We start from the raw sequence: 26,583 nt of genomic DNA, 5'->3' as shown, positions 1-26,583 counted from the left end.
AAACATCTAAAAATGTTTAATAACATCAGGTGACTGCTTTCTGATGTTCAGTGTGAGATGAGCCTTACAAGAGTGTGACAGAATTTCTGAATTCTGTAAAAAAAAAATAAAATAATAATTTCTTCTGAAACTGCGAGGGATAAAACACCTCGGTCCCCGATCCCTCCTGGGGAGGCAGTTGCCTTTGCCATAGTTTCAGGAAGGTGAGAGCAGGGCACTTGTTCCTAAAGGGCAATTGAGAAATGTTCCAGCAACTTGTTTGCTTTGTTTTTAAAGACTTACTGATATTGGCACATCTTTGCTCTGTTGCTTTGGGAGGGTGAGGGAGGTTGTGCCCATTTTTAAGGTGCGAGTCTGAACATGTGTATTGATAATTGCAGTTGGATATGGTTCAGCAGAATTTCCTGCTAGGTTATGAAGGAAATCTTTTTAATTTTAAGCCTGTATCTCCTTCTTGGGTGTTTCCTTTGGTTTGAACAATTTGTCGTCTCGTAATTGTTCATTCCAATTTCTTAGTTCTAGGGAAGGTGTGACGTCTTCTGACAAATTGCTTTCAGGGGCAAAGGAGATAATTTTAAGGTGTTTCAAATAACCTTCAAAAGTTAATATGTAGTCAAACTAACAGTAATGTTATTGAGGTCTGGCAATGGCTGAGAAACGTTTATGGCATCAGAACCTGACAAAGTGTTGGTGGCTGTCAGGTCTCTTGTAGTAATCTGCTTTTTGTGCTTGATTTCCTCCTGGCAATTCACAATGAAATCTGTGAGAAGAAGCTGAGAAATTCAGCATTTAACATGAAATTCAGGCTTTCATCAAAAACTAGGTAACTTTGCTGCCTATGATCTTTCTTAAGGACAGACAGTGCAGTAGGAGATGAGTGAAGTATGTAAGATAGTGGAAAATGCCCTCTGCGTGGCATATTCCTCTCTGGTGTGCAAGAAAGATTACACAATGTTCGTAGGTCACAACATTTTCCACTGAGGCATTTTGTATTTTCATGTTTAGAAATGTCAAGCGCTTGATGTACACTAGGAAATAGGGCAGGGGCTGGTATAATCTCCCGCGTGCACTGCTCTCTTGCAGAGGCATATTCAGTTTCTTCCAATGACAACGGGGGCAAGTCAGATTCGGTGGCCAACCTACAGCCTCAGCCATCCCTCAACTCCATCCAGAGCTCTCCCGGCCCCAAGCGCTCGACCAACACACTGAAGAAATGGCTGACCAGTCCTGTGCGCCGGCTGAACAGCGGCAAGGCTGAGAGCAACATCAAGAAGCAAAAGAAGGTGCGAGATGGCAGGAAAAGCTTTGACCTCGGCTCACCGAAGACCGGAGATGAAACCACTCCGCAAGGAGACAGCGCCGATGAGGTGTGTGCTGGGGTTTGTTGCAGGGAAGCCTGATGTTTCTGATAGTCTGGGGTGTGTGATTCGCACTTGAGCAAATGCAGCTCCCTGAGGGTCTAGAGGGAGCAGCGAATCATATGAAAAACTAAATTGATTAAAGCTGTCTTGCAAGAAGTATTGTCATCTAAAGAGCAGCGGAATGTGTAGGGAACAGCTTTTCAGTCTGCATACGTTGTCGTCCTTTAACTAGATTTTTTTAATAGCCTATTGGGAGTCTGCCAAGGATAGAAATGAAGCCATTTCTGAGCAGCTGCTATCACTTTTTGCTGAGGTTCATATCACCTTCATCGTGCCGTGGCAGTGTAATTCCCTATTGAAAGAGAACGCTCAGAGAAATAGCCATGTCTCTGTTAAATCGGCTGCGTGTTTGTAGCTGCAGTTTCTCTGCAGGCATGTTCTTTGCTAGAATGGCTCTCTCCTGACAAAGTGAGTAAGGAATTACCGGCAGAAAATAGAGAAGATATTAACTGAATACAAATAGAGCAATGCATTTTGAAAACTGTACATTGAGCTGTTTTCATTTAAATTAGAAAGTACTTTTCCATCAGCACACAGACAGCTGTAGCTGCTGTAGCTGCTTTGGTGCCACAGTACTTGTGTTCCTGTAACTCTTAGAATTTAATAGGATTAACAGGCCAAACCTTGCATCTTTATCGTTTCTCTTCTATGATGCTTAGTATTACCTGCAACTGTCTCCACGCAATGCCATATTGAGACACTGTTAGTATCACTAACAGATTCAAAGCCTGGTGGCAGGGCTCAAATATCTGAAAAGATAAAAAGAAACCCCTCCGTTCCTCTAATTATATTTCACTTTCCTTAGAAGAGCAAGAAGGGTTGGGGAGAAGATGAGCCAGACGAAGAGTCGCATACACCTCTTCCTCCTCCCATGAAGATTTTTGACAATGATCCAACCCAAGATGAGATGGTAAGACCTCCTCTACTCTACCAATTTGCTTTTTAAGTGCTTTTCTCACAGAGCTGTCTTATAGTGGTTTCACAGTGGTGTTCTATACGTGTGGTTACACTAGGCACCTACATGTGAATCATAACCTAATACCTCTCACCAACTGGATTTACAAATAGTGCCTGATAAGCAGTTTAGCCTTGGGATTGCATTTCATGCCAGGTGTGGTGTGCTTGTGCTGTGTGTGGTCAGAAACTCCACTCAGGCTGATGACGTGTGTTCTCCACACTGGTTTCAAAAGTGCTGTTGGTGTCTGGCAGTAGCAGCAGAAATGGTATTTGGTGGCAGCCTGGGCCTGAGGACTAGGATAGATGCTGAAGTCTGCTTGAATCCCAAAATATCACCTTTACCAAGAGTTGCATAACTTGTGCTTTCCACCAGGCTTTCCATGTGGTTGGGCTCCAGGAACTTTGTCAGTCTGTATCCCGCCATACACCCTCTATTCTGAAGTGCCTTAAGACTTGCAGGTGGAAAAATCTCCCCAGTCCTAGCATTTGGTATTTCTGGTCGTAGATCTCTGCTGTTAGCTAGGGTCTGCTGAATGTTAAATCGGGAATTTGTTGTGGTAGATGGTGCAGTTGTTTGCAGCGTCCTTCAATTACTGTTTTGGACTTGAGGTGAGAATCTGTGAATTTGGCTATGGAAGGGGTTCGCTTTCTCAGTTAGCGTGGTCCCTGTCTGCATGTGTCCTCCCCCATCCTCTCCTGGTGCTGGCATCTCCCTTGCAGAAATCCATCCTCCTGTCTGGCTGTTTCCTGCTTTCCTGCTGGCATCTGTTTTTAGCACTGCCACTTTTGTATCTCTATCCTCTGATTGTAATTACTGCGTGCAAAGAAGCAAGGATAGGGGAAATTAATTAAAAAAAAAAAAAAAAGGTGATAACCTAGAATGTTCCTGGGAAAGGTTCAGGCAGCAGTTTGGAAGAAGAGCCAGAGGAAAGGGAGCAAATGTTTCTGGGATGCAGAGTGATGGAGGAGAGGATTCGGGGCTCACTGCTAATCTGCCAGGAAGCGCTGTGACATTGCGGTGGCAGCAGGGCCAGGAGGAAGCAGCTGGAGCCCCGGACCGGTGCTCTCTGAGCGCTGCGGGGGGCAGGGGCGAAAGGTCAGCAAAGCAGAGCTCTGGTGGATCCGTGCCCAGCACAAGAGCAGTTGCTCCTGGCTTGTTCTCTGGGTCATTTAGCTAAATAGTTTGGGGTTAGTTAGTTTGTTTGTTTGTTTAAAGAGAAAGAAAAACAAAGCTGCTCTAGCTCTGGTCACTTCTCCCTTTATGTCATGAGGATACAAAACTTCAGCCCACAAACATGGCTCCTGAACTCCCTGGCACAGAAACACGAAGCAAGTGATGTCTGAGCCATTCTGGAGCCAAAAGCTCTTTAACTGTGTTAATTTGGCCATGGCTCCTTGCTCGTGTCCTGTGACTGCTTACAGGTACAGCCTTAGGCTGGAAGAGCAGCAGTGTGGGGAAGCAGCGGTGGTAGGAGGTGACACCCTGTCCTAGCAGTAACAGTGCTTCGCCATTCCTGGCGGTGCTTATAACCACAAATCACCAGATACCTTCATATCAGAAATTCATAATTTACTTACTGGGAAACTGAAATACCATTTTTTGATTTGCCTCACACAAACTGGGCTCTTTGGTCAATCACCGAAGAGTTGTATTTTATCCTGAAAGACTTGTAGGCAGCAAATGTTTCCGTGCTCCCTTGAAAATCCTGTATTTATTTACTTTTTCGAGATATTGAGCAATTTTGGGTAAAAGAAACGAGAGCAACAGCTGTTCAGTGCCTCCAAAATTTGGATTTCTCCCTCTAGAAGGGTTATGTTTGACAGTTATCATCTCTGTATTTGTCCGGTATCTCTTAGAGTCCCTGTTTTCAGTCTTTTTCATCCTAGACATGCCTGTCGCATTGCAGGTGAAGCCGTCTGCCTGAACTTTTACATTTGTATGAGATTCCTGTATTACCAGCCTAATTCCTCAATTACCAGCCTGATTACCTGTAATTTTTGTTGTTGTTGTAATTAGAACTGTTGATTAGATGTATTATTTGAGTGAAAGAGGAGACTAAAAGTGGCAGGCTGTTCACTCTTCTGCTTTGTCTTTCCCCTTTCCTTTTTTTTCCTGGGGCTGTGTCACTCACCATGAGCAGCATCCCCAAAGGGCTGCTGAAAGAGATGGCCAGCTGCCTAATTCCTGCCATCGCCTTTCCACGTCTCGTTCCCCAGCACTATTTAATCTCAGATGTGTGTATGTTGGCACCTGCTTGATGACTTTGCTGAAATAGGTACTCTCCAGAAGACCTATATGAAGTAGCTGAGAGATGAATAAGCTTTTTAATAATTCTACTGCAGAATTTTTAAAAATTTAGCCATGTTTAGTCTGTGTCAGTCTGCTGAAAGCTGGTTATCAAAGGGTTTGGTCAGTATGGTCAGTATTTCGTTCAGAAGAAACGTACGTACAGGTGAGGTAATAAATATTAATTCCCATAGGTATCATCTGAGCTTTGGTTTTCAAACTGAGATTTCATAGGACAAAGACCAAGGGGTGCCCACGTAGAGCAAAAACCTTCAGCTAGAGCTGAGCATTTCACAGAGAGGCCAGCCTTCACACTGCCATGGGGACGTTTGGGCAGCATGGTGATGAGGTCTTAGCGTTTCTGGAGATTTGTAACAATTTTCAAATTTTCAGTTGAGACTGAAAATATTTTAACTAATGCCAGTAGGGAAAAGTGAGCATCTACAAAGAGTGTTTCTTCCCCTCCTATGCCAGGTACCTAGGATAGATGATACACATAAGGGAATTTTCTCTCCACTGATTGCAGAGAGGGGAGAGAAAAGATACAAATTTTAGATGGCTGAAGTTGCATGAATGTGTGGTATCATCTGAGTTCATTTGGAGTTGCGATTGATCTTTGGGGAAGGAAGGAGGAAGGATTTCTTTGCCCCTGCCTTCCTCCCCTATTGCCTGTAACTCCATGCGTACCTTCACTTATTGCATCTATTAAATATGCATGTATGGGGGAGGGGGTAATTTCTTACATCTGCAGCAAGAAGATCAATTTTCTGGAGTCTGTAAAACCATAGATGTCCTTGGAAGGAGGAACCAGCAGACATTAAGAATATTTTAGCACGGTTGCAAATGAACTTCAGTTTTTTGATGCCACTCCCTGTTTCCCAGCCTTGGAACTGCTGCAGAGGAATGTGCAGCCAGACTTTGATGGCAATTCTGTGCTTGTCTGATACAGCAACACTCACTCACTTTACTGTGCATGTGTTCCTCTAACCCTCCTGCTCCCCTTCTACGTTTACTCTTCTCCTGTCTCAGAAGCTGCTTCACTGACCACTGGGTTCCTGTTCCCTTCTCATCCTCCTAACTTGCTTTTCCTTTGCAACCTGGTGTCTTGCAGTCCTCTTCTTTGCTAGCTGCTCGACAGAGCTCCTCCGATGTCCCGACTGCTGCGGATCTTGTCAGTGCAATAGAAAAGTTGGTCAAAAGTAAGCTGGTAAGTTTAGTGCTGTGAAAACTGTGTATACAACAGGCCTGATACAGCTCTAAGGAAGGGATTTAAAGTCTACTTCTGTTTCTGGTTTCCTTGCTTTCCACCTTCATCTGCTGTGCTTCTATCAACCCTGTGTGCTCTGCTTCTCAGTAGAGTATCTAATATTTTTGCTCCACTTGTGAGACGAAGCCCATAGGCTCTGCACTGCAAAAGTCAAAAGGCAGTTTTGGAGAGGGCTTTGCAGGGTATGAGCTACTGTACTGTTCTCTTCCTGGGGACTGTTCTTTCCCTGCAATGATTTAAAAAACAAACAAAATTGTTCTGAGGCAGAGGAGTTTTGATACCCGACATATGAATTTGTTTGGTATTCTGGCTTCTCTGAAAAAACTCTCTGAAGAGTAAAACTGCTTGAAGTATCATAGCTGTGCTTTAATTTTCACAAAGATTCATATGTTGCTTTTAATCTGTTGTGTCAACTCTACTTGACAGGGACTGGAATAAGCAATACAAATGCTCTGGGTTTAATTTCTTCGAAAATATCACTATCATGCACTCGTGCACTGTCATACATCACATGTACGGTCCCATGTCTGTTGGACAAGGAGTAAATCGTGTTTCGTGTATTGGCTTCTTTTAAGTTTTGCCCCCAAAAGTACAAAATGTTAATATAAAAGATAAACCTTTTTTTCTACATGTACCTCTAAAATTAGGAAAACACTTGCTTTGAGCAAGTTTTACTGATTAACAAACCAGGATTGAAGCCGAGTTACGATGAGCCTACAAAGGTTTATTTCCTTACGTGTGTGAAAACAACACACACTCAAAAAAATAATTGAACTATTGTAACTGTGCAAGCAGCACTGTCTAGTGAATCATATCAGAAAGTTTTGGCATTTTCCCAGTTTGAGATGTTGTTATGAAGAGGTCTGTGTTAATAGGGTGCTCGATTGGTGTAAGTGGAGAAGGATCTCTTTGGGACATGGGAAACTGAGAAGGACATTCCCAGAAAATTTACTCAAAATAGTTTTATTCCATTGAGGGACTAAAAATTTTTGAGTATTTCATTAACCCAGTTACATGTATTTTCAGAGGATATTTTATTTTCTCTCCCCAGTGTGCACACTGTTAGGTCAACTGCGATTACTTTCCAGGGATTTGGGGGAAACTTTAATTATTGTGGAATGTTGCTCTGTATCCATCCGTTTGTTTCAGCCTGTGTTCTACTTTGCTAGTAGGAATTCTTGCTCAGTCTTTGGCAGAAAAACACTGTCCACGTGTAGCCTAACCTTGGGTCTGATTGTGACGCTAGGGTGCTATCAGGTTGTTCTGAAATAATTTGGAAGAGTTTTTTCATCCTGGGGCTACTGGAATGTTTTTTTCACCTTCTGGCAAAAGGACATTTTCTCTGTTTTTAATCCTTTTTGGAGGAGGGGGCTTGTATCAATTTAAAACTAGTTTGGTTTTGTCTCACTAAGGCCAGGGGGAAAGCTGAATATTCATCTTGGTTTTAGACTGCACTGATGATTGCAGAATTGACTTGAAACAGAAGGTAACACCGATGCTGGAGTTCAAGGGTAATGTTTTTTCTGTTGTTCTTTGGGGTTTTCGTAGACCCTTGAAGGAGGATCTTACCGAGGAACCTTAAAAGATGCCACTGGCTGCTTAAATGAAGGAATGACGCCTTCAACTCCCCCAAGAAACCTTGAAGAGGAACAAAAAGCCAAAGCAATGAGAGGCAGGATGTAAGTTGTCTCGCTGGTTCTTATTTCTGAAATACTCACCCAGGGAGGGCACGTAGCTGCTCTGAAAGAATACTTTGTAGTCATTGATCGAGCACAGAACTGGGAGTAAAACTGTGTCCTGCTGCATCTGTTTCTTCTTAACCTGCAAAAATACCTTTAAAAAGTGCTTTCACACCCAGGAAGTTCATCTTCACTCTTAAATGTGCAGCTTTTACCCCAGATAGCAAATATCTAGTACTGTAGAAGCCTCTGGGCAGTTACACACAGAGTTACTGAGGTGTTTGCTTTGGAAATTACTGTGCCAGAGGTGAAATCAGCTTGCAAAGGAGAATATATTGTTGACCTTGTTAGCTACTTTCAAGGAAAAGCGAAGAGATACATTTTTTTAACGAGATAATGATTTTTCACCCCAGCGAAGGAAGGGGGAGAATTCAGTGACATTTGCGGTGGGAAAATGCCACTGAAGAGAAAGTTTAATTTGGGAAACCCTCACGTTCGTGGTAATGGGAGAGGAAGCAGGAACAAAGTGTTGCAGGTCTGTGAAAGCCATCGTTATCTTCTGCAGTTTGTTGTAGGAAGCTGGAGAAGCACTATAGAGAGGGACAGGATGGGCTGCCAGCAGCAGGCAGGGGCACAGCACTCCTGGGCATGAGTGGAAGAAGCTTTCTGCTAAACAGCTGTCAACCTTTCTGCAGGAAACCTCTCCGCCCATGCCTGTCTCCTAAAAGTTCCTTGATATTTCAATTTTTGGGGTTTTCTGGTAGCAGTTCATTCATTAGGTAACTTCAGGTTAGTGCAGAGACCTTGCTGGTGTAAGCCCCTGTACAGTAAGGCTTTATAACTTGTGACGCTTCTGGCAGGCAGACTGGCAGCGTAATTAGCTGCTGCCTCCGTCCAGATTTCCGAAACGCCAGGATGTTTAGGAGCACCTGCTAGTGGCTTTCAGCACAAGACATCTGTCTCCTCTCCAGCTCCCTGGTGTCTGTGCTCTGTGTCTGTGCCTCTGGCTGTGTGTAATTCCATAGCCATATTAGGCAGCCGGGCTCCAAACTCGAGCTGTGACCCCCATTTCCCACAAAACAGCAATTGAATCCTTGCACAGGCATGGGCGGTCATTTCCTCTGTCTCAGGCAACATGTGCCTGTCAGCAGTTAGCCTTGGCACTGGGAAACCCCTGTTCCATCAGATCCGATTTCTGCATCCCTGTGAGCAGCCAGGCAGCAGTCTTACTGAGCGGTGTCAGTATAGCCTGAGCGTGGAGTTACTGAGATACCCAGATATTCAGAGTGAGAAGGCTCTACCCCTGGTGCATTTAATGCCATTTTAACTACAGCTGTGTAGACAATACCTGCTGGTGGCTAGGGCAGGCACTTTCTGAGCAACTGCCTGCCTGCCCTCGCTCTGTGTTGTCAGATGAGGAGATGAGTGATCTCAAATTTTGGCAACACATTTCTTAGAAATCTCAAATTTGGGACTACCTGTGTCAGATAGGCTTCAGGGAACTAGCAGAGGACGAAGGCTGTTTTTTTTTTTCTGTTTGTTTGTTTGTTTTTTGCTTTTTAGGGAGAAGGGAGCTGGGGAACCCTAGTGCCAAGTTTAACTTAAGTAATGGAGATAGAGACCCTGGTTCCTAAAACGGGTACGAATTGGCAGGTTTAATCTGCTGCTTCATTTTCAGAGCAGGCTTTGGCCAGCTGTACCCTCACAGCCGGTGAAACCGGGGAGCTGGGGGTGGGTGGTGGCAGAGGTTCCCTAGCCTCTGGGCACCCCTCTGCTCCACCAGGAGCAGTGCAGACAGAGGGGATTTGAGCCTGTGTGGGTGAGCCATGGCCAGCCTGTCCCAAGGGCACCAGGTCAGCCAGCGAGAGGGCACCTCACGGGACGCACTCGGCCAGGCCGCACGCGGCCACTGTGTGAAGGAGCAGCCTTCTGCCCTGCTCGTGTTTACTACCCAGGCACGCAGCTTGGCAGGGCGCTGCCGAGAGCACAAGCATCTGGCACCACCGCTGCCAGCCCAGGCCTCTGCCAAGGGGGTTGGATTTCACTCTCAAATGAACATGGAGCTGTCTGACCTCTCCCTGCCTCGTGTCCGAGCATCTCCTCCCCGCGTCCAAGCAGCTCCTCCGCTCCGTCCAAGCAAGGGACACCTCGGGAGCGCAGCCATTGTATTGGAGCCAAAAGCCAGCTTGTGTTTTTTTTCCCCTAGATATTCTCAAGCAGGCTTTTATCTTAGCACTGTTTGCCCTCAGACCTATTGCTTCAAGTGGGTCAGCCTGCTGATTGACGTGAGCAGAGCGATATTAGACATGAAAGCGCTCCTCTATCGTTAGCCTTGTTACCGCCGGAGAGAGCTGGAGCACAGATGGAGTTTATTTGTCATGTGCCAAATCCGTGTATTGGCGTAATTGAGAGGAAAACTGTCTGCAGCAAGCTGTAACTTCTTGAAATTGTCCTCGAAAGAACATTATGTGATTAGTCAGTTTGACATACAAAGGAGGGTTGTTGTTTTTTAGCTCGGTGTTGTTTGCATGCATCAAGCCTTCATTAGCTGACTCTCCTCCCCGGGATTATTAGTTCTGAGATAAGTGGAAATCACTGGACACCCCCACAAGGATTACCTAGGCTGAGAGATTAAGCTCTGCATTAAGGCAGGAAGGAGAATTTGTTTTCCAGTGTTTGAAACTTCCAAATTACATCTTAACTGGGGCAAGAAACTCTCTCCTAAATGCTGCAAAATGGGTTGGGAAATGTCCCCATTGCTATCAGGAGGGCTGCATGGGGGGGGACAGATGAGAGCAGGGCAGGGAGAGTTGGTTCAAAGCAGAGGCACCTGGTTGTGCTGCTGGTCTAGCACTGCACTGGGACCTGGTGTGAAAGAGGGGAAGAATGAGAGACGAGTTAAGAGCACTGAAACTACTCTGGCCTGAAATGTGAAGTTTTTGTCCTTTTTGTCCCACTGAGCTATGAGCAAAGAGAGAGTCAGGTTGTGTTTCCTGGGATGGTGCTGGTTTTTTTTCAAGAGGTAATATGTCGTAAGAGGACCAAACAGTAACATCAAGGAACGTGGTCAAATGCGTGTGTTCTGTTTTAATTTAGGTTTGTCTTAAATGAGCTGGTGCAGACTGAAAAAGACTACGTCAAAGACTTGGGAACTGTTGTGGAGGTGAGCTGAAGCAAGCCCTGCTATGCAAAATGTTTTCTCACTAACAAACACCATGCTGCAAAGTGGCAACAACAAAAAATACAGCATGAGAAACAAACTGGTTTATTTCGCACACTGCTTCCATGGTCCCCTCCTCATGTTGACAGAAACAAGAAGAAATGTCTTCGGAAACTATTTCTGTTTCCATCTAACAAATGTTGTTTTTTAGGTTTCAACTCCAGCACGCAAAGGTTTTTCTTGGCTACCCTGCATCTAACAAACTCTGCCGTAATGCAGCCTTGAGGGCAGTGGGAGAGAATAATTTAGGCCCCTTCCATTTATTTCATTCCATTCTTGCTGTCATGCAGTGATACCACTTCAAATCAATACTGAGCAGTGGTAGCACATACTTTCCTTGAGTTTGCACCGGGGCTGCAGTGCTGTGTTTGAGTACCTTCCCAAAGTCTGGCTTCGGATCTGTGCTGAGGTGCATGTGTGGCCAATGGATTCATGTTTTTGGAATAAAAAAAAAAAAAAAACCTCACCCACAAACCTTGAGATAACATAGAGGGAGTTATTTTGTGTTTAGGTTTTTTTTTCCTATTTTTTTCAAAAGCAGTCATCGTTTTGTAAGTTTCAACTTGTAAAGACCTGGCTGATCCCTAGGGATCATCTGTCAGAAACAACTCACGTGCACAGTCCGGTTTGATTCCCAGCAAGGACTGAGAACTGGAGGCACTCGGTTGAAGTGGGCTTTCGGGAATGCTTCTGGCATTCACTAGTCCAAGGAGAATTATCAGCCCGTCTAGCAGTGATTTTCAAGAGCTTCCAAACTTGAAGACCTTTGTGTTATCTTCTGTTTACATCACGCTCCACTGGCAAAGCTAACAGGGCTGCAGTGCTCCAAAGACTTATAAAGAAACTCTCAGGAGGTGTGAGAAATCCTGTTCATGTGACTCTTTAAACTTGTTGCATGGCTTTGTGCTCCCACAAAACGTTCATGGTGATGAACAGAAGAATTTTGTCTGTACAGAGTCTGGCTTCTCCCTCTTACCAGCAAAGCCAAGAGCATGATAAGCTACTTTTGTTTAACTTTTATCTTCTAATTGCACTTGTCACTTCAATGACATCTGACAAAGGTTCCTAAAACAACTGTAGTTATTCAGAATAAATCCTTTAAAGTTTTCTTTTAAGCAGACTATGTAATTTAGAGTATCTAGATGGTTTTCTGATTTTAAGTTGTAAAAAAAAAAAAGGTATTTTAAGTGTTTTCAAAGCAAAAAGCCTGACATTAAACTTTTACTTTTTTTTTCAATGAGTGTAATTATGCTCTCTCTTTAAGTGACTCCTTGGCTAATCACTGATCATTAATCCTAAAGGGCTTCATGAAGCGAATAGAAGAAAAAGGAGTTTCTGAAGATATGAAAGGGAAAGACAAGATAGTATTTGGCAATATTCACCAGATCTATGACTGGCACAAAGAGTAAGTCATCGGTTTAGTTTGCTTTCAAGCACCCTTGTAACCAGTCGTTTATGAAGGACTAGGGTATGTAGTATCTGTACATCTAAGCTGCTTTTACTTGAACATCAGCAGGTCATTCAGGGCTGAGCTTCCAAAGGATGTTGCCTCACTTTAAATGGTCTCTGCTGGTTTGTAAGTGCTGCTTCCTAACTTCACAAATCATGGCTGCTGTGACTCCTGAGAATATGTTACAGTTCATGTGCTTTTAGCCACAGTTCAGCAGTATACTAGATCCTGATATAAGGCTCTGTCTACCCAACCAAAAATGGCAGAGCTGCATGATGCAAAGCATCAATCCTACATAAAATCCTTTTTCCCAGTGAAAAAAAAATGCAGTGGGCTGCAGCTGTGCACTGGCTGGCTTCGTGGGAGGGTGTTTGTGGTACCATCTCTGACTGCAGATACAGCTTCATGCTGGTTCACACCCTATGCCAGGAGTGCTGGTCAGGGTGACAAAGATGTTGTGGATCACAAGAGAGTCTGTGTCAGTGCTGTGCTGCCAATGGCTCTGCCATTCCTTGCTGGGGAGCCACAACAAGAGGCTCCATGGGAGACATCACTGCGGTCAGTCCAGGGCTCCTGAACCAATGCAGGGCTCCTCAGCTGTCCCAGCATAGCTCCAAGAGGGGTGTTGCTTGTGGGGTGCTTGCTGGATCCCCAAAAAAGCTGCTGAGGCTGCCATAACTCTCTTGCTTGGGTCACAGCTATAGGCTGAATTCATTCCGCCACTGAGTGGTAGCAATGTTGGAAAATCATTGTTTCCTTCCTTTGTATGAACTACTACTACGTCACCCTCTTCTTGGCTCTCTGGGGTTTGTGGGCATGGATCTGGTGGTTCTAAGCAACACTAGCATCTGCACATGCAGCTGATAGGATCAAGAATGCTGACCACAGAAGCATTATTAGGCTAGGAGGGCGATGAGATACTTCTTGCATAAAAGCTCTGACAGGCTTTGGCCTGTCTGATGATTTTGACTCTGAGTTAGGAACTCTTTTCCTTGAAAATTTTATTCTGTCCCCGTTCAAGCAGCTTTTGAAAAGTTGCTGGAAATACAAGGGTTATTTCAAACCCAGAGCCATTCTACTGTAACTTTATGAACAGCAGGGTCGTGCTTTTGGATAACGTGGTCACCATTTCAACTCTGCCACTCAGAAAAACCCCACGCCTTTGGCTAACTAGAATTGGAGCACAGGCAGTGTGCATATCTGAGCAACAGACACCAGACTAGGTATTCCTTTGGCTCTGGACATTTCCATCATCAAGGAGTCGCAGTGCCATTGCCATCATGCATCTCTTGGGTGCCTATCAGGTCCTGTCCTTATGTTCTGACAACAGCTCTTGGGAGCGCAAAACGTAAAAATGCCAGAAAAATATTAAGTTTATACCAGCAGTGGAGGATTTTAACCAGTGCCATTCATTGTTTAAATATGATGATAAGAGTTTTCTGTAACGCACAGGGAGGGAGTCTATTTTTAGTTCTGCATATCTGGGTCAAGAAGTCTGTTTAAATGCAGATGAATTTAACTTTTTTACAGGATTGAGTTATGAAAGTAGCTGCAGCTGATGGTAGTGATAGGGTTGTTTAGTTAGGACAGCTGTTCAACATACATCTTCTTGGAGGTTCTGGGATTTCTTGGGGCCAGACCATTGCTGGCATATACTCTGCAGCTGGTTACTGTAGCAAATCCATGGAGGCATTTGAGACAGAAATCCTGCAGTGAAAAAGAGGAACATCATGGAAATGGAGATTGTCAGGATTTACCTACCAGTTAGAAAAACCTATCGGCATTTCTAAACTTTAGTTGAGATGATAATACCTCACTTCCAGGCATCTCAGTGTATTCTTGGAAAGGGCACTCAAGCAGGCACCTACAAAAGGTGCAGGTCAAGATAGAGGCTGAGTTTATGAATAAAACTAATGGTAATATATTGAGAAACAGCATAAAATAGAACATGCCAGTACTCTGTGACCAAAAAAGTGCTGATTTGTTTACTCAAGTGAAAACTTCTGCATCTCTTTCATGATGACCAGTATTCCAAATCTGCTCATGCAACTGAGAACTCCTGGTAAAGCTTCAGTTGAGTTTTCACAAGTGTTTTGATACACTGACAAGTTTTACTTTAGATGTTCTCAGTGAAGGAATGCAACTCTTGCAGTTAGTCATTGGCAGTTTTAAAAACCTGAAACCTCTGTAAGTGTAACAGTAAAGAAGACCAGATAGTTTGCAAGACAAGATCTCCATATTTCACAGCTCTCATCTACTGTTTTAGAAATGCCACCATTAAGGGCTGAAGTCAGGCTTGTCTTTTCATTTATTATTGAATACTCTAGCTAAAATTGCATTGATATATTACTGAAGGATGACTGACTTGCCCTGGAATAACCTAAAAAAAAGTCTTCTGAAATGTTGATATTCTTTCTTTCAGCTTTTTCCTGGCTGAACTGGAAAAATGTCTTCAAGAGCATGACCGTTTAGCACAGCTTTTTATTAAGCATGTAAGTTTTATTTTCTTACCTATCTCTAGTCTAATCGTCATTTAAAGTGTGATAGCTCCTTTCCAAAAGCATCTGCTTGTGTTGTCTTGATATTTTTACATGTCTAAACTTAATTTAAACATCGTTATTCATCTTCAGCGAGCAGATGGGTTTCCCCGAAACATTAGTCACCATCTTCTTGCAGACTTCTTATTTTGGGGGAAAAATTGATCTCTCAATTAACTGGCTTCCCCCATGGAAACTTCCCTTGCCTAAGGGGCAGAAGTGGGAAACAGAACCAGTTATCAGTTTGCTTCACCACTTCAGGAAACTAAATCTTTGATTAAACTAAAAAGAAAGATGACCTAGCAGAACATTTTAGCAATTTTCTGCCAGCTTTTAATAGCAGAACAGAACGGCAGCCAATATCTCACCAGGCTGCTGTGCATCTTGTTTTCACAGGAGCGCCGGTTACACATGTATGTGGTGTATTGCCAAAATAAGCCACGATCTGAATACATAGTAGCTGAGTATGAGGCATATTTTGAGGTAAGCGTGGCTCATTATCCGTTATTGCTACTTACAGCTGTGAGTCCTAGCAAAGAAGACTATTCTGTAACCAATGAGGTTTGTCTAAAACAAACTCCAGACCATGTTGGTATTGTGCATGCTGCTAAATTATCTGCTATAGGGAAGAAAAGTTCATTTTGTCTCAATTTCTAATGTTAATTTCTAATACATACTTGATCCAGTGCTCAGTGTCTGTCGTCTTCAGAGTGCCACAACTGAATTCTGTCCAAAATAAAACAGACTTTTTAATCTGTAGCCTACAAACAGGGGAGGAGGTGAAAGTTGTTGGAGCTGGGTGGTGCCTCTCATAAATTTCCAATAATGTTGTTTCAAGAAATCTGTGGGACTAGACACATTTAGATATTAATGTGAAAGAAGCTTGTTTAGCAATGGGAAGATATTTTGTTTCACCCAAGGGCACAAGGCGTGTTCTGTAGGACTTGTTTGTGAGCAAATCCCTGCCGCAGTGGAGAGAGCAGTCTCCAGACCTTGCAGCCCTGCTCGGTCAGCTCAAAGTGGGAAGGAATCGTGTGCTTTCAAATGTCTTCCAGCTCGGTCATGACTTTTACCCAGTCCCTGCCTAAATAGGATATGCCAGATTTTTAAATCCTCTAAAATACCCTTTTGCAAACAAAAGATTAAGAACAGATCAGCTTTCTGTAGAAATAAGTCTCTGCGGAGACATTTTATCTCTGCCTTACTCTGTGCTTGTTTGCAATTGTTTTTTAATCCTCAATTTTTAGGAGGTTCAACAGGAAATAAACCAACGACTAACCATCAGTGATTTTCTGATCAAACCCATTCAAAGAATAACTAAATATCAGCTTCTTCTCAAGGTGAGTGGAAAGATGCAGTTTGGATCTTGTACTAGACACTGTTATTTTAAATCAGCCTTAGTTTTAATTGAAGAATAACTTCATAAAATTAGGAAGAAAGAATATTTATATGTGGGCATACAATGGTAGCATCCTGTGAAAAATGTCCAGAGAGCTGGAGGGTCCCATCTGTGGGAACAGTTTGTAATTGATGATAATCAGATTTTTTTTTTAATAATTTTCTGTTGGAATATTTTTATAGGAAAATAAATTTCAAATATAAATTTTCATCCTCTAAAATTTCAAAGCAAACTTGCATTCAAGTTTTTTAAATTGCAGTACATGCACACGAGACGGTGAATAAAGCCATTCTTTGGTGCTGAATGGTATGTCACTATTTATTCTGAATGTCTCAGAGTATCTTATCACTGAATATCTCTCTTCAAATTAGCATGCAAAACATATTTCCACAATATTCCGGTCTGAAAATCTGGGGAGTCCATGGTAATTTTTTCCCCAAGGAGTCTGACCACTGTGGCTTCTGCTGACTTTATTCACTATGCCAATTACTCAGCATTTCTGAATATTCATCCGTAGGGGTCTCAAGGTAACATCCAAAATTAGGCATGTCTGAACCATACACTGTAATTTCCAGCAGTACCAGGGCTCTGAGGTGGTTTCTCCTCTTTTTTGAACTAGTCTCAAGCAGGCTGCCATCAGCCCACAGTTTGGTAACTGCACACTTGTGAAGAGACAGCAGCATGTTCCCTGAAATGCCAAAAGGAAAAGAAAATTCCTCAAGCGTGTGTGGTCCTGTGGCTTAAGACAGGGACCAAGTCAGCATTCCCGAGGGCTAATCCCAGCTTTGTCTTTTTTTGTGGTATTTTCAGCAACCATCCACACCCCTTTTCCATATCTACAAAGTGGTTATAACATTCAGCAGCTTCTGAACATGTATTCATTAATATTAGCAAGTTCCTACTCAGAAACTCACATGCTAAATACACTTTTTCTTTTTTAAAACTGACATCTTCTGTCTTCTCTTTCTGAAGTGCCTTAATGCAAACCTTTCTGCTTTCTCTAGGACTTCCTGCGGTACAGTGAAAAAGCTGGGCTAGAGTGCTCGGATATAGAGGTATGTTTTCATGGTCTCGACAGGTACTGCATTTTCTAATGGCACTTTATATGCAGAAATGAAAACCCCAGTAGTCTTTTAACAGTGATTGAAGATCCCGCTGATATTTCAAATGTGATGTTTCTCTTTAGCTTCAGTCAGAAGAAAAGATGAAGGCATGGTCCTCTTTTAGACATTACTGTAAATGTTCAGTACGTGAGGGCCTCAACGTGAATAATTTCTAGCAATGATTATGCTGTTGGAGTCCATTGTTTGACACTTCGCTTTTAGGGACCTTCTGATTTCCTCGTACCAATACAACCTTTGTTTTCCTTAACAGAAAGCAGTTGAATTAATGTGCCTTGTACCAAAACGCTGCAATGATATGATGAACCTGGGTCGCCTCCAGGGCTTTGAGGTACGTTCTGCTTGTAATAACAACCAGGCTAGGAAAGGTGTTTTATCTTTCTATGATTGTCTCTACAATCAGCCCCATCCCAGGCTGTTTATCTAGTGCTTGCTCTTCTCCAGAGGTGAGCTGCATGCTTTAGTGAGGTTTTGAAGGTGTCATTCTAAACTTGTAACAATCAAGCTATTGTTTCTTCAAAATGTGAGGTCTGTGAAAGCTTCTGCAAGCCTGAATTAGACTTCTTATCTCTGTTGTCAGAGCAAAATAAGCATTGAACCAGACCGCTCTGCCTGTTAGTAAGGTCATCTAACATTAACAGCTCCCTCCAAGTTTGGCAACATCCAGAGGGGACTCGTGAGTTACAACCCCACAGGTTACAACTTGGGGTTTGTAACTAAGCCAGTGTAGTCTTTGGCAGACCCAGTGAGATGTCTTATCTCCAAAATGAAGTTTAAGTTTCTCATACCTTGTTATACATCATGGCATTCCTGCAAACAGGTAGGTCCTGTTTCGCACCTTCAGAGGTTGCGTCTTTCACTTCGGGTTTGGGGGAGATGAACACACGACCAGAGGGAATCCAAGGCACTACAGTAGCAAATTACTTAATGGGAACAGTGTTTTAAATTAAGTACAAAAACAGTCTACTTGCTTTTGGTTTTATATGTACATATGGTGGTGATGATGGTAAAGAAAACTTGCGTTATTGTCCTTAAACTGAGTTCTTGATTTAAAAGATTGATGCTTTAATAAATTAGAGGGGAAATGTCTCAAATGAATTCAGCTCTGCTTGAAATATAGCAGATCGTCTCAAGGGACCATGCTGGGTTGGGATCGTAACATTGGTGCCTTGTCTGCTTCTCAGGGCAAGCTGACAGCTCAAGGCAAGCTGCTGCAGCAGGACACCTTCTATGTGACCGAGCAGGATTCTGGAGTTCAGTCCCGACCAAAGGAACGTAGGGTGTTTCTCTTTGAGCAAATAGTTATCTTCAGTGAACTGCTTAGGAAAGGATCTTTAACACCAGGCTACATGTTCAAGAAAAGCATAAAGGTAAGAAACGGAGTGGGAAAGGTTTATTCTATTTGATTGTCACATAGGGAGCTCTTATCAATTTTCTGTACTGTGATTCAGGTCTGTCCTGCCATAGCTGGACAACAATCTGCAGAAAACACTTGCATTTACTTCTCAGTACATCAGAAGCCATTTGAGACCAACAACACTAAATAAACCACTGGTTGTCTAAATTTACTGGGTGATTTTTAGAGGAAGCACAGCCAGGGCAGAGCCTCTGACACTCATAGCTCTAAGCTAGCAAATATTGCTGCAAAGCCTGCAGTAGTCAAAGTAAGTGTATAATAGTTGCATTTAAGCATGATTATAAAAGGTGGGGTAAACAAAACACTCGTCTAACTGTAAGTCAATATTAAGCCTGGATGTGACATTACTGGAAATACCCTTCCTAGGGTATTGCTCTTAGTGTAAATGTGAGTGTTGCACGAGACAGAACTATGTCAAAAGCAAACAAAAATACACACAGTAATAAAAATGTAGTGAAAAGGAATTACAAAACTAGCTAAACTATCAAGAAAGTTTTAAGAAATTAATTTTATTTTTAAAATAATCTTTCTAGAGTATGGGATTGGAATCAAAAGTAAAAACTGAAAGTAACCAGAGAAAACACGTTTGTTTGTGTTCTTTTTCAAGGGTTTTTATGTTTGTTTAACAAATGCAGAAATCCACTCTGAAATGGTAGCTGAGGGTGAATGTGTGCTACACCTCTTTCAGTAGAACAGCCTTTGCTGTGGCTGCAGAAAGAGCAAAGTCACTGGTTCATCTCAATGTCTTGATTATTCAAAGGTGATAAACCAGTCTGGGATCGATTTCCTTTCCAAAGATATAGTTAAAATATAGGGAGAATGCATTGTGGAAGTGTGAGAGAATGCATTGTGTTTGCACTGAATTTTAAATGGTGCATTAATACGAAACAGAAGAGAACAATGCCAGGTAAAATAATGCATATTAACCATATGATCTATGATAATAAACAATAGATAATAGGCATCTTCTTGGCTGACAGAGACTGCAGCATTTACTGAAAAGCATATCCATTTTCAAGTCGTTGTATTTCATAGTTTCCAACCAAGTAATAAGTTATAAAGGAAAAACCTGAAGTGTACAAATAAACATTAATCTTGATTTAGATGATCAGCTTTGGTTTTATCCTGCTGCTGATTTAAATCATGATTAAAGTTGGAGATAGAAATAATGTAAATCATTTTTGCTTCAGTTTATTGTATGTATAACAATGAAGCTTTTATCTGCAGGAAACAATTCCTGAATTGTATATTGTAGATAAAGAGAGAAAAATAAATCTCTTCTAATGTCAATAAAATTAGCTTGCCTCAAGGGTATGGGTTGCTTTTCTAGTTAAACAGCTTATGAACATAATGCTGTTCCCACTGCCTGAGTTGCTTTAAAATTTGTGTGTGACAATTTTCCAGTCCCTGTTTTCTTCCATTTGGCAAACAGCTCATACTCCTGTGCCTGCAGCAAATGTGGGATCCCCCGTGGCTCCATGTGCGTCGCCCCCACTGCAGCAGGGAGTCTGTGCACCAGCAGCACTCACAGCCTGCTCCCAGCCCCTGCTTCAGCTTCTGCCTGCCTTTGCTGTGCTCTTGTGCCTTCCTGCAGGGATAGGACCATTCCCTATATTGGCTCTTACGTGCTTTCTTTACTATCTTGCTATCTTAGCACTAACTATCAGGTTGCCTAGCCATCTTATGGCACGTGGGCCATTGCAATGCTTCGGTACTGTCTTTGGTCACGCTTGTCCAGTTCCCTGGGAGACACTCCCTGAGAGATGTAGGCTGTTTCCCTGCTGAGCACATCCTCCCACACAGCAGGAGGACCTCACCAGCACCAGAGGTCCCATTTCATTCCTCTGTGTCACAGCCACTGCTGAGCACCGAGGCCTCTCTGTTAGGGTAAGAAGTGCATATGACTTCAGATGGAGCCATTCAGGTCTGCCAAGGAGATCAGGTTCCCAAATACTTGTCTCCAAGGTCTGCCACACTTAGACAGTGACAGAAGCTTCATCATGATGGCCTACATTAGCAAAGAGCCCTTCTTTATGCAGTGAGGTAGTTGGCATTCAGAAATAGCACATCCCTTCTTGGACATTTCTCAGTTGGATACCTTTCAAGGTTTCAAAATACCTACATGGGTAGCCTTGGTAAATGCGTCTCACTGAGACACAAACAGTAGGTGTGGGACTCTGACCTGCGAGTCCTTTTCTTAGAGTCATACCAGGACTGACTTGCTTGCTTTGGCTGTCAGCCAGAAGAGCAAGAGTTCAGAAGAGGCACTGACCAGGCTCGCTGTCCACTCCTTTCCTTGTCTTCATGTCAGAAGAGTTTCTGCCTGTCCCACTAACTCCACAGGGACCCCCAGAAGAGGGGGAAGAGGCTCCTTCTGTCTTGCAGTTTGAGTGCTGGACAGCATTCAGATGTGGAGTGGATTTCTCCATACCTTGAATGACGTTCAGAGCAATAGGAGGGAGACCTAGAGGGGTGCGATGATCTTAGTCTTCAGAGCTATCTGCCTTTGACAGTGAGGACCCTCCTTTTTTGGTTTGTGGGTCTTTTTTTTATTTTATTTTTTTTTCCCTGCATGGGGACTAACTTGTGAAGTCACATGGATGGGAATTTCAGTTGCTATCTTGTAAATTAACTTGTCCTTGTCATGATTCCGTTATAGTAACCCCAAATTGCCCTCCAAGCAGAAAGGATATGCCAGCCTATTCTTGTTTACTATCACAGATATGACTAACTCAGGAGAATTCAGAGTTATGAGTACACTTACTCAGACACCTCACAAGGACGAGGTATCTTACAGGACAGCAGCTGAAATTGCCATCCATGAGATTTCCAGGAAGAGTATCTGTGACTACAGTCAAGTGAAGTGATTGCACACAGATGATGCTGTAATCCTCTAGAAATAAGATCTGTTGGAGCATCTGTGGAGAATTGCTCTTTTTTTGGTATATCCCCGTACAGTGTCCATTCCAGTCTTAAAATAGTCTAAAGACTGAGACTTTCTTTCCATGGAGGATAAGAAATGTAAACTCATTTAAATTGGGGGAATGATAGACCTTATTAACATCTTAATAGGAACAGTTTAACTATGTTTTTGTGTTACAGTAACTTTTTAGCACATCAGTCAAGTCTGTGTCACCTTAAAATAGAAATTGTAATTGAAGACAAGGCAGATGGATGTCTGGTACATCTGTAACAGCTTTATTAAGCATCGTATTTCAGCTTAAGATCTATCTGCCTAAATCAATATGAGCCAAGTTCTTCTGATTATAACCTGGCAGTCTGTTATTGGACTCAGTTATTTTCAGGAACTTTTCACAACAATTTTATTCTGATTCTTGAGTAATGCTAAATCATGCTCCATGTAACACATGCTTACCTTGGCTTATTTCAGATGAACTACCTTATCATTGAAGAAAATGTGGACAATGATCCTTGCAAGTTTGCCCTAATGAGCCGGGAAACATCAGAGAGAGTTATTTTACAGGCAGCTAATCCAGAAATTCAGCAAGCTTGGGTACAGGACATCAACCAGGTTCTGGACACACAAAGAGATTTCCTAAATGGTATGTACATGGTCTTTGCGATGTTTCCCAAACTGTGACACTAACTGGGACTCATAATCTTTGCATCTTCGGTTCCTCTGTAAGAAAAACGTTCAGCAACTTATTTTTCATAAGGAAAATCCCATGGAGAAAATGAGAGCCCGGTACATGCAAGAAGTTACCACAAGTGACAGCTGGTGTTCAAAGAGACCACCTCAGTAACACTGTGCAGAGGTCTCAGTCCTGCATGCCAGATCGGCTGAGTAGGATGGTGAAAGAGGATGGGGCAAGCCTGTGCTGAACTGCTGGGTGGCTCTGGAGCCCACCCCTGAGGCTGCAGGAACTCCATCTTGCATTGAAGATTGCAGATCATTCTGGCCTGCCTCCATTAGCGGTGTCTTGTGGGCTGATTTTGGCAGCTTGGTAATGGCTTGCTGTGTGGTCGACCTGCTGTATCAGTCAGGTTCACGTTCAGATCTCAAGCCCCTTGTGTCAATGGCATGCTGTGGTGGTACTTTCATGCAAGATCCTTTAAAAATGCAAGGCTATATCACCTACTGCTTTCCATTCTATAAAGAGGCTTTAAATCTCATCCCTTCCCAAGACCATGTCAAAACCAGGATGCCATTGTATCAACACAGTATCTGCCACTTAGCCAGAGCAAGTCATATCCCCAGGAGCCTCTTACTTAATGTCACCATGTGCTACAAACTGAGGACGTGAGGTGGGATGAAGGCTGCCTCACCATCCATCCACCCCCGTACTAAACTCCATGGGGCAGCAACTGCTTTCAACAACAACAACGACAAAAAGAGAGGGCAAGGAAACATCTGGGCTTGATTCTCCTGGTAACTACAGGAGCTCTGCATGAACAGAGGTCTTTTCAAAATGTCAGCTTTGCTTTAGGAATAGATTCAGGGTTGTTTGAAATACTATTTCAAATTAAAATAGTGTTTCTATTAAAAATAATAATAATAATAATGCACCCATGATCAACAAAAGTGTAGATTTTGAAAGTACAAAGGAACCATTCAGTTAACAATTTTAGTTTGTTCTTGCTCACAATTGGGTAGGGGAAAGAGAAGCAACCAGGACTAGAGTCAAAAATTAAAAATAGTATCTCTTTTTGTTTGTTTGGAAGCAAGAAAGTGGGAACTATTTCTTTGGAAGTTTCCAGAATTGTTTTGCAGTATTCATTTCAAAATTGTTTTGTACTATTAATTTCAAAACAGCTTATTTTTTAAAAAATGAAACTTATTTTAAAAAGCATTCTATATTTAAAAACTTAATACATAATCTATAAAGAAATTTACTAGCTTGAATCAAAACTTTTTGGCTTGGCACAAGTTTTTAGATTTAGGGTGTTATATTTGTGGATTTTTTGTTGCAAAATCTGAAGAGTCTCCTTCAATTCACATCCAAACAAAACTTCTCTTTTCTTCATTGTGGAGTTTTGTGTGTGTATATATATATATATATATATGTTAATTTTAATTTAGCACAGTTTTACTTCTCAAAAGTAAAATGGGAAAGGGTTACAAAGGCTGTTCGTGGAAGTCTGAAAACTATGGCTGAGCTGAGAAGAGAAAGTGTGCTTCACGTGATTCCAAAGCTTGCTGTTTGATTTTCATGACTTGGAATTGAAAGGGCCTCATACAGTCACTGTAAAATGATTCCTTGAAGAGATTGGTGAGATGAGCAGCTTGAATTCTCCTGTTTGACTGGCTGATACCAAAACTTGCTGGTTTTGTGTCAGTGCCGTTGACTTTGAATGAGGGCTTATTGGAATAAAAGTAAATTCCAGTAATGCTCAGCTACAGAAATTTTTCTGTAAACCTAGTGAGGACTCCATAGACACTACTGCAGTGGTTTTGTGTCCCTTCCATGTCTGTCTATTATTTTTTTTTTTTAACTTTTTCCCTCCTGTCCTCCCAGGACTTACTTCCCGGTGAGTCCCTTTTTCTACTGAAGCATCTTCATAGCCCCTCTTTAGCCTCTGTTCTGTGAGGCCAGCAAGGAACATGATGGGTTAGGAATAAAATTTTCAGTAACTGTAAAGCTAGAAGTAAAAATAGATTTATATTAAAACACAGGCTTAAGGATTTACTTTAAACCTATAAATAAGATCCAAGAAAATGATATTGTATCCAGTAGAGCCTGTCCAGTTTAGAACAATTTAAGTGGCTTTTAGGAGGTAATCTCATTGAGGCTGACTAATCTTTAAATACGTTCTTTAGCTTTGCATTTCATTAAAGCGGATGTTTTCTGTCCTTAAAATCATATTAAATCCACACTGAGCCAATGCTACGTAAACTTAATAACAAGATATTCCCTGTGAGTTCTTGCGCAAGCTGTCTCTGATTTTCTGTCTTTAACTGTGAAGCCCTAGAGAGTAAGGCACCAGCATAAACCATAGTATTTGCATAGTCAGTTTGTAAACGTAAAACTTGGTGCAATTACACTGTGATATTCAAGCTTTTTATATTTTCCCTTGGAATAACAAAAGCTGCTAAGCTCAAGAAACAGACTGTGCAGCAAATGATTGCCTGTAGTGTCTGCTCTCTACTTCTGCTTTTAAGAAGCAAGGTTTAAAGAAAATATGTCACCAATGGATAAAGAAAGTACGTCAACAATGGATGTATTTCTTATGAAAAATGCGATTGATCTGTATTTTTTTTTATCATGTTTTATGAGGGCTTTTTTTTGAGAGAGAGCAAGTACACGGACATTGATTTTTGCCAGAAGCCTGTAAGAATACTAACAGATGTTGAATAGGAGACAGGAAGCCAGGCATCACTGTCATAGTTAACTGTGGAATTAGAAGCCACCAGTGGGCTCCAAGCTGAGCACCCTTTAAAGGCACTGATAAGGACGTATTGTTTCAGGATAGAGGAGTACTCATTCAGGTCTTATTGCTAAAGATCTTGCAGCCTAATCTGCTGTATAGACTAGAAAAATGTCACTGTCAAAATCACTGTCAAAGATGTCCCCAGCCCTCCTCCTACTCAGTGGCTGATCTGCAGCAGGACCAAAGCATTTTCAGCGGCTGTTGAGGTAAGCGAGTGAAATGGGTAGTCCCTGTGGCAGAAACACGAGTCACTTCTGTGGCAAGGGTCACTGCAGAGGCTTTTGAGCCGATTAATCTTCCAAATTGCTACAGGTCTACGTTAAAACGTGTGATTTTGAAGAAAACAGTGGTCTGGCCTCCTTGATTTTTTTAGTCTCTTGTTCTCTAGTATCAAGTGGTTTCTTGTTGGACCAGCCCTGCCTTTCTCTGGAAGGGGAACATTAGAGAGTATGTTGTGTGGTGCTGAGCCTTTCTGTTTGTCTTTCCTTTTCCTCTTGTTGGGAAAGACATTCCTTCTGTTGTGGTTCCCTGGCTGGGCCGATGCTGTGACATTATGTCCTCCTGTCTGCCTCCTGCTAGACTAGTCTCTCCGCATTCCAGTAGGTTTAGTCTGGTGCATGTACACAGCATTAACTGCCTATAAATCAGCCATTAAAGCCACATGACATGCAGAAAACAAACCCATAGGTCTGGGGATGGGAGTCTGAGCCTAGTAAATCTGTCTCTTTCCCATCCCATGTGAGCCCCAGCCCTTGTCCCTTCTCCTCCAAACATATCAAATTCTTCACCATCTGGCATTTTTGTCCTTCCTTTTCCCAGAGTGTAAGCTCTATCCGTGACTACAAAATGTACTCTTTCACAAGCAGTCTTTTTTAAAGGCTTGTGAAGCTGTTTAATATTGCTTTTTGGGTGTTTTCTGGAGAGGTCTGGGCTGCTGGGATTGATATTGTTGTACCATCTATACTTCCTAACTTGCTGGTCATCTCCAGTGGTTTATTTGAGCCAAAGTAGTTAATACAGAAATTGCATAGGGAGAAAAGTTTCAGTGCAGCATATTTGAAGAGAATTTAGTAGTCAAGCTCTCATGGGAATACACAAATGAGATTTATGGGTCTTAATCTGTGTTTCCTGATGATAAGCAAAATTCACTATAAAAAAGCTGTACATCTCTTATTCAGACTTCTTTTTTCAGGATTATTTTTCTGATACTTCATTTGTGCAATTTCAAAGAAACTGAGTGCAATTACGCGTGCTATGAATGGCAAATGAGTTAGCCCACTGTGCTCGTTAGAGAAGCTGTTCCTCCCAGTATCATGAACTGCTGCGTTCAGTTCATGCACAGTACAGCGTGACACGCTTGCATCCTGTGTAGCTGTGAACGTGCCATGTGCTTCCTTGGGTGGCATTTTCTGTGCCTGTTTGTTTTGCAATTTATGTA

At 42.4% G+C, this 26,583-nt stretch overlaps 1 protein-coding gene across 32 annotated transcripts in view; it reads left to right on the top strand.

Moving 5' to 3' along the window:
• KALRN (kalirin RhoGEF kinase) overlaps positions 1-26,583 on the top strand; it is a 502,773-nt gene that overhangs the window by 446,029 nt on the left and 30,161 nt on the right. For 20 of the 32 annotated variants that reach the window (XR_013953438.1, XR_013953439.1, XM_080599249.1 and 17 more), the window contains 13 exons: positions 1,084-1,367; positions 2,227-2,331; positions 5,777-5,872; positions 7,481-7,611; positions 10,708-10,774; positions 12,133-12,236; positions 14,704-14,773; positions 15,215-15,301; positions 16,066-16,158; positions 17,222-17,272; positions 17,592-17,669; positions 18,523-18,708; positions 22,147-22,318. Coding sequence is in view for 30 of the 32 variants with exons in the window: in XM_080599249.1 (XP_080455375.1) it covers positions 1,084-1,367; positions 2,227-2,331; positions 5,777-5,872; positions 7,481-7,611; positions 10,708-10,774; positions 12,133-12,236; positions 14,704-14,773; positions 15,215-15,301; positions 16,066-16,158; positions 17,222-17,272; positions 17,592-17,669; positions 18,523-18,708; positions 22,147-22,318 (1,524 nt within the window). In the remaining 2 variants the exon portion in view is untranslated. The remainder of the gene's footprint in view (positions 1-1,083; positions 1,368-2,226; positions 2,332-5,776; positions 5,873-7,480; positions 7,612-10,707; positions 10,775-12,132; positions 12,237-14,703; positions 14,774-15,214; positions 15,302-16,065; positions 16,159-17,221; positions 17,273-17,591; positions 17,670-18,522; positions 18,709-22,146; positions 22,319-26,583) is intronic. The other 12 variants (XM_080599232.1, XM_080599229.1, XM_080599244.1 and 9 more) reach the window with 3 other exon arrangements.

This window comes from Anser brachyrhynchus (assembly GCF_964034855.1).
Source record: "Anser brachyrhynchus genome assembly, chromosome: 7".
In the NCBI taxonomy this organism is placed as follows: domain Eukaryota; kingdom Metazoa; phylum Chordata; class Aves; order Anseriformes; family Anatidae; genus Anser; species Anser brachyrhynchus.
Note: the sequence above shows the minus strand (reverse complement) of the source record. Positions and strands in the feature narration are given on the sequence as shown.